The sequence below is a fragment of the Microtus ochrogaster genome, chromosome 1 (genome assembly GCF_000317375.1).
Source record: "Microtus ochrogaster isolate Prairie Vole_2 chromosome 1, MicOch1.0, whole genome shotgun sequence".
NCBI lineage: Eukaryota > Metazoa > Chordata > Mammalia > Rodentia > Cricetidae > Microtus > Microtus ochrogaster.
In genome coordinates this window covers 116,938,876-116,947,023 of record NC_022009.1, presented here as the reverse complement: position 1 = coordinate 116,947,023, position 8,148 = coordinate 116,938,876, and the positions used below count along the sequence as shown (strand labels likewise).

The window sequence follows — 8,148 nt, the reverse complement described above, 5'->3', positions numbered from 1 at the left end:
CACACACACACACACACACACACACACACACACACACACACACACACACACACAAGTATATAGTCAGGGCGTCTTAGTGTTTGCTTGCTACCCAAGGCTAAGCGTGTTCCACTTCCTGAAGCCCATTATTTTCATGACGTGAAGTGATGGACGGTTTTCAGCACGCATTAAAAATCAAGTAAAAAATACAGCGCCGAACAAGTCCGAATCCTGCACTGTGATTGAGCCTGCCCCCAATCCTCTTCCCCACACCCCCCGCCCCTGCGTGCCCAATGGTGTAGGGTAACCCGGGAGAGCAGCCACGGAGGCGACGCGCCCAGCAGCAGAGGAGCTGGAAAGCCTGCTGCAGCCTCATCTCCTCCCTCCTCTATTGAGAGTGCCAAGCGGCAGTCCTGCATCCTAAAGAAGCCCATTGAAGCGCCCATTGCATTCTCTGCACGTCTCAAGCTAGCTTTTTAATTTATTTTTTTTTAACGGCCTCCTCCCCTCCTCTCTAGCCCCCCTAGCTTCAGCAAGACTAGACTGGATAAGACAGACACCTTAAACTCAAGCTTTGTTTTTGTTGCTGTTCGGTTTTTTTTTTTTTTTTAAAGTTCTTTTCCATAGTCAGTGCTGAGAAACAAAAAATTAAAAACAAAAATGCAAACCTCCTGCAAAATAGGTAAGTCAACGACGCCTGCAGCTTGGTTGTCTAAAGCCCAGTGGTGTGAAAACCAAGAAAAAGCATTTTCTAGAAAGGATGAGGAGGAACGTAAGTAGATTCCAACATTTTACAAGGAAGCCTAGGGAAGACCAAGTAATACTGCTATGCACCCTCATCTGCTTTCTCCTTTTCATTTAATTGTTTCTAAAAATTGACTATTACATGCCGGAGGCAGATTCCACTTTGCTTTCTCAAGAGTTTCTCCTTGCAGCTGTGTTCATGCTATGCCAATGGAAAGCAAAGATAGTGTCTTCGCACTTTCCCTATAAATTATCTGCTTGTGTTCCTTGGGTTCCAAGTTAAGGAATGTTTCCTTGATATACATATCATAGGTGGGAGCAACCATATGTTAGACACTTTGATTTATTTTTATTGATTAAATAAATATTTAAATTCCATTGACATTTCACTGACTTGGGAAGGACAATGTAATAAGAGTGGAACATTTTGATGTGTTTCTATACACATTTTCATATGCTGAGGGCACTAAGCAACGTAAGAAAACCTTTGCAGGAGGCACCGTATGTTCTCAGAATAGGGCACCAGATTCATGTCTTCTCATCGGAAAAGTAAATGTCTTTTCTAAAATGTTTTCACAAGCCAGATAATTTATCAGCAAGAATTGAGATTCTCACCCACTATAACCTTTAACTACCTACTTCTTTTCTGAGCGGCTCCTGTCCCCTTACAGCTTTTTATGGTTCCTCAGTTGATTCCCCAAAGCACAGACTCACTCCAAACTAAGCTCTTGCAAGTGCTTTGCCTCCGACACTCCCAGGCTTAGCCACCTTTAGCTACCACTATCTTTAGCTCTGAGAATTGCACGGGCCTAATTCTTCAGAGATCTCCTCACTCCTAATGCTTTAAACAGCCAAATGAGAAGATATGTAGAAATTATTTATTTCACTAAAGGATACTTATATTTCCTGTGCTTGGGCAAAAAGGGTTGGCGTTTGAGGATGGAACTGAGCACACATGGTGATTAAGTAGCTTTTCATGGTTCCTTAAAAGAAACCTTAAGTTTTTCATTGCAGTCTTTCACATCTCAACACCTGATATTAGGCAATAGGTTTGCCTTTTTTCATACTCTAATATCTTTGGGTGATAGCATGTTTGATTTTGAATATTAAATTGTACAGTTTGAAGAACACCCCCTTTTCCTATAACTTCCCATAAGATTTGAAATGACAAATCTTAGTTTACAGAGGAAAGCAAGGAAAATGACTAAGCCATTGCCTTTATGGCTGAATCTGCCTATGCCAAGGCCGAGTCAGGTTTCCGATTGTGTTGTTTTTGTAAGAGGAAGTCAGTGCAAGCTGCTTTTGCTCGTGTCACATAACACTTACTGAACAGGGCTTGGTTCAGGAAAATGTCACTGTATGTTACAATATGTCAGTCTCTTAAACTGAAAATACAGGGAACACCTTAAACATCAAGCTTGGTGCTGCCTCATTTGGAACATCAGTTCAGTAGCTGCTGAGGTTTTCAAACCACCCTTGTTGTTGTTGTTGTTTAATAAATAACCCAGTTGTAGGAGTCCAATCGAGTAGTACAAAACAAGCTAAAAATCTGCATCTTTATTTCTGTTGCAGTTTTGTAATCAGCCACAAATGATGAAGCCGTCCATAGCTGAGATGCTTCACAGAGGGAGGATGCTGTGGATAATTCTTCTAAGCACAATCGCTCTAGGATGGACTACTCCAATCCCCCTGATTGAGGACTCAGAGGAAATAGATGAGCCCTGTTTTGATCCGTGCTACTGCGAAGTTAAAGAAAGCCTCTTCCACATACATTGTGACAGCAAAGGATTTACAAACATTAGTCAGATTACTGAGTTCTGGTCAAGACCCTTTAAACTGTATCTTCAGAGGAATTCCATGAGGAAATTGTACACCAATAGTTTCCTTCATTTAAATAATGCTGTGTCCATTAACCTTGGGAACAATGCATTGCAGGACATTCAAACTGGCGCTTTTAACGGTCTTAAGATTTTAAAGAGACTATATCTTCATGAGAACAAACTAGATGTCTTCAGAAATGACACCTTCCTTGGCTTAGAAAGTCTGGAATACCTGCAGGCAGATTACAATGTCATTAAACGTATAGAGAGCGGGGCATTTCGGAACCTAAGTAAATTGAGGGTTCTAATTTTAAATGATAATCTCATTCCTGTTCTTCCAACCAATTTATTTAAGGCTGTCTCCTTAACCCATCTGGATTTACGTGGAAACAGGTTAAAAGTCCTCTTCTACCGCGGAATGCTCGATCACATTGGCAGGAGCCTGATGGAGCTCCAGCTAGAAGAGAACCCTTGGAACTGCACCTGTGAGATTGTTCAGCTGAAGAGTTGGTTGGAGAGGATCCCGTACACCGCCCTGGTGGGGGACATCACCTGCGAGACGCCTTTCCATTTCCACGGGAAAGATCTCCGAGAAATCAAGAAGACAGAGCTCTGTCCATTGTTGTCTGACTCTGAGGTGGAGGCCAGTCTAGGGATTCCCCACTTGCCATCAAGCAAAGAGAACGCCTGGCCAACGAAACCTTCTTCAATGTTGTCCTCTGTTCATTTTACAGCTTCTTCTGTTGAATATAAGTCCTCCAACAAGCAGCCAAAACCCACCAAACAGCCCCGAACACCCAGACCACCATCTACATCCCAGGCTTTATACCCTGGTCCAAATCAACCTCCCATTGCCCCCTATCAGACCAGACCACCTATTCCCATTATCTGTCCAACTGGCTGTACCTGTAATTTGCATATCAATGACCTTGGCTTGACTGTCAACTGCAAAGAACGAGGATTTAACAACATCTCAGAGCTCCTTCCAAGGCCCTTGAATGCTAAGAAGCTCTACCTGAGCAGCAATCTGATTCAAAAGATATACCGCTCTGATTTTTGGAATTTTTCTTCTTTGGATCTCTTGCACCTGGGGAACAACCGTATTTCCTATGTCCAGGATGGGGCTTTCATCAACCTGCCCAACCTGAAAAGTCTCTTTCTCAATGGCAACGACATAGAGAAGCTGACACCAGGCATGTTCCGAGGTCTACAGAGCTTGCATTACTTGTACTTCGAATTCAACGTCATCCGGGAAATCCAACCTGCAGCCTTCAGCCTCATGCCCAACTTGAAGCTGCTATTTCTCAACAATAACTTGCTGAGGACCCTGCCAACCGATGCCTTTGCAGGTACATCCCTAGCTCGGCTCAACTTGCGGAAGAACTACTTCCTCTATCTGCCAGTAGCTGGCGTCCTTGAACACTTGAATGCCATTGTGCAGATAGATCTCAATGAGAATCCTTGGGACTGCACTTGTGACCTGGTCCCCTTTAAACAGTGGATCGAAACCATCAGCTCAGTCAGCGTGGTAGGTGATGTACTCTGTAGGACCCCCGAGAACCTCACCCACCGTGACGTGCGCACTATTGAGCTGGAAGTTCTATGCCCAGAGATGCTACATATTGCACCGCCTGGACCATCCCCACCACAGCCTGGAGATTACCACCCGAATGGAGCACCAACAAGTTCATCACCGTATGAGTTCTCTCCTCCCGGGGGCCCTGTACCACTTTCTGTGTTGATTCTCAGCCTGCTGGTTCTATTTTTCTCAGCGGTCTTTGTTGCTGCAGGTCTCTTTGCCTATGTGCTCCGTCGCCGTAGGAAGAAGCTGCCCTTTAGAAGCAAGCGGCAGGAAGGTGTGGACCTTACAGGAATCCAGATGCAATGTCACCGACTCTTCGAGGACACTGGGGGCAGTGGTGGTGGGAATGGAGGTGGAGGTCGACCAACTCTGTCCTCTCCAGAGAAAGCCCCTCCCGTGGGTCATGTGTATGAGTACATCCCCCACCCAGTTACCCAGATGTGCAACAACCCCATCTACAAGCCTCGAGAGGAGGAAGAAGTGGCTGTCTCAGCAACCCAGGAAACAGGAGCTGCAGAACGTGGATGTCCTGGAACGACGCAGCCTCCAGGAATGGGTGAGGTGCTCTTAGGAAGTGAGCAGTTTGCAGAAACACCGAAGGAGAATCACAACAACTACCGGACCTTGCTGGAAAAGGAGAAGGAGTGGGCCCTGGCGGTTTCCAACTCCCAACTCAACACCATAGTGACGGGGAACCATCACCACCCTCATCCTCACCACTCGGCAGTCGGTGGGGTCTCAGGGGTAGGTGGAGGGACTGGGGGAGACTTGGCTGGGTTCCGCCACCACGAGAAGAATGGTGGGGTGGTGCTGTTTCCCCCTGGGGGAGGTTGTGTGGGTGGCAGTCTGTTACTAGACCGTGAGAGGCCACAGCCTGCTCCGTGCACAGTGGGATTTGTGGACTGTCTCTATGGCACAGTGCCCAAATTAAAGGAACTCCATGTCCACCCCCCTGGCATGCAATATCCAGACTTACAGCAGGACGCCAGGCTCAAAGAAACCCTTCTCTTCTCAGCTGGAAAGGGCTTCACAGACCACCAAACCCCCAAAAGTGATTACCTCGACTTAAGGGCCAAACTTCAAACTAAGCCGGATTACCTCGAAGTTCTGGAGAAGACAGCATACAGATTCTAACAGAGAGAAGAGAATAAAAGGGTGGCTTGGTCTTGGTTTTCAAGAGAAAAGGAAAATAAAAAGAAATATATCCCCGGCTCCCATTATATTTGTCCCGGTAACTCCACCTCACAGTTCCCGCCTGCCCAGGACAGAACTGAAACGCATGATAACTAGAGAATACAGAAGTGGGCTCTCCCCTCTCAGATGTGATTTTTGAGGAAGGGCCATACTCAGATCATTAATCAATGAAGTGCCTTCGCAGACTTTTGCCAGCAAATGTTATCATTATTTTTTATACTGAAACTCGAGACTTGGACTGTGCCATGTGTGAGGTATATCGGGGATCGTTGTATTGATCCGAATTGAGTAAAATTCAATGTGTCCTTTTATTTTCAGTAACTTTTCTTCCCTTTAGTTGCAGTTTATGTTTGAAAGGGAGGGGGGGAGGCTGACATTTATGGCTTTCTCTCCTTTTTCCCCATCGTGGCACAGATTCTGTACATGTATTAACAATGCAGTTTGCCGCATGCTTCAAAACTGCAGGCTGGGGAGGGAGGGGCGGGTCTTGCTCGAATGTTCTCACACTGTTGTCTCTCACACACACACTTACTCATATGCACACAGAAAACCTCTACATACACTTAGGTCCCTCAGTCTGCACTGGGTGCAGCACACGCACACACACACACCACACACACACACACACACACACACACACACACACACACACCCCTCCCATACGACTTGATCTGCTTAGTTCGGGTTTGATCCATATTTTCCTCTCCATAGGTCCACACGCCCTTCCTTCCTAGTGTACAGTTCACAGCATCTCTCCTACCACCCTGGGAAGAGTCACATTCGAGGCTGGATCCTACTGAAGTGAAGGCTTGTTGGTTTCACAGCTGGAGACACACCTAGGGATGAACACCCTCCTTGTGACATTTCATCCTGATGCCAAGATTTTTTGAGAACATCTGCACTTTCTTATATATATATATATGATATTAAAAAAATAAAAAAGCAACTGGGTATATATCACTAACAGCTTTGTAGGAAGCACTTTTAATGTTTTCTCTCTCACACACACAAAGATTCAAAAGAAATGTGCATATATTTATTCTGTAATTTCAGTGATTATAAATTGTAAAGGTAATGTTTAATCATTGTATAGTGATTATGCGTCTGGTATAGCTTTCCTAATAAAAAGTTTTTGAAAAACATAATACATTATATACAGAAGATATAAAGCTTGAATTTAAACTTCAGCTATGCCATGGCTTTCGTACTTCCATTTAAAAAATATTTATTTTACTTGATATACAGAAAGCTAATTGATCAACAAGTTTGATGCACTGTGATATTGACCAATCTCATTATAGATTATTCATATCCCATATCAGGATTAAATTGGAGCTTGGATATGCTAATCTATAGTTGATTTTTTCCTGGGTTATAAACATTTCAAATTCGCTTTCCCAGTGAGGCACTGCTCCATAGGTGGGGTGTGACTGGGAAGAAAGAAAGGGGCTGAAGTGACGAGATGCAGGGTTATTCTGGGTAAGATTACTGAGCGTCCTTGTGTTTCAAGACAGGAGACGGCATGAAGGAACAGAGAAACGAAATAGCTCTCCTTTAAATAACAACGAACCCTAAAATTAGATTCATCAGCAGCTTAGGTAGCACCACACTCTCCACGCACAGGCACGGTCCCAGAAAAGCTGATGATAAATGAAACTATGGAATATCTGTTCATCTGCGAAAGTTGTCATTTTTATGTTTGGACACTGCTCTCCCAATCTCTCCACAGCAAATGAACCCAGAAATGCTTGAACTAAGACGTATGATACTAATTAAGTTTTCTTTTTCTGTATGGAATTAAAAAATGTTTCAAAGTTAACTTGAAGATACTTTTAAGTTATGATCCATTTATACATGAGCAAAACCAAAGAAAACTGAAATTTAGGACGCAAGACGGGACTAGAAAGGCACTTACCCAGGCTGGCCAGTAGAGGGCAGCAGAGCCCCAGCGATATCCAGACGCCCCACTACCGAGTTGTAAAGAGAAGCTCCAGTTCCTTCAAGCTGCCCTTAGAAATGATCACTACATGCTGCATGTAATTCACCACGAGTCGCGGAGGCCTTACATTACATCATTTTCCCACACAAAAAGGATAAAACCACAAGTTTCTAAAGCTTTGTGGTATAAACATTAAGACATTGTATTAAATAATGGGGAAAAGTGAATGTCTAGAACATGTTTATATAATCATTGAAACTACATGTAGATGTGCATACAGATAAAATACACAAGTACATAAATATTTTAAAAAACGCACTTTTCAGGGCTTCTTTGCATTTGATATAATGGCATCTGTAACTTCTGTCCTCAGCTGTTCAGTCTATTTGGGAGTTCTTTCAGAAAGTCCATAAAAACTAATTATTTTCTCTTTATGTACAATATCGAAATGAAGCTTTCCTTCCTCAGGAGAGTTGAACCCCTTATAAAAGAGATGACATGGTTTCAAACTGTCCTACAGCCTTACTTCGCTGGGTATCTCACCTTCCACAGTCTTTCTGATCATCTTTCCCTATTTACAGTGTTCACGATTTTCTTTGGTTTTCTTTCTTTTTTTTTTTTTTTGGAATAAAATGACAATACTGTTCCTACAGGCTTCACAACAGGATTTGGGGGAAATATCTACAGTGACTATTAACACTGTTGGAAACTGCAGTTACTATTAACCTTCTGGTTCTTCCTAATCAATCATTTGTTTAGCGAAACTGAGAGCAAAAATACGTAGATCCTACAAATACTAATAACATCTTCCTAGAATACCATGCATTCACACAGCACAGTCTATTAAATACATCAGGTTCAATGTCATCCCTAAGGACCCTGGTGCTTTT

At 43.5% G+C, this 8,148-nt stretch overlaps 1 protein-coding gene across 5 annotated transcripts in view; it reads left to right on the top strand.

Moving 5' to 3' along the window:
• Positions 1-7,841, top strand: part of Slitrk3 (SLIT and NTRK like family member 3) — an 11,970-nt gene extending 4,129 nt beyond the window's left edge. For 3 of the 5 annotated variants that reach the window (XM_013348983.2, XM_005344107.3, XM_013348980.2), the window contains one exon: positions 2,296-6,197. In XM_013348983.2, coding sequence (XP_013204437.1) covers positions 2,314-5,259 — 2,946 coding nt within the window. In that variant the 5' untranslated portion in view covers positions 2,296-2,313 and the 3' untranslated portion in view covers positions 5,260-6,197. Of the gene's footprint in view, positions 1-2,295 lie in introns of all 5 variants that reach the window. The other 2 variants (XR_003377825.1, XM_026783875.1) reach the window with 2 other exon arrangements.
• Positions 7,842-8,148: the final 307 nt, after the last annotated feature.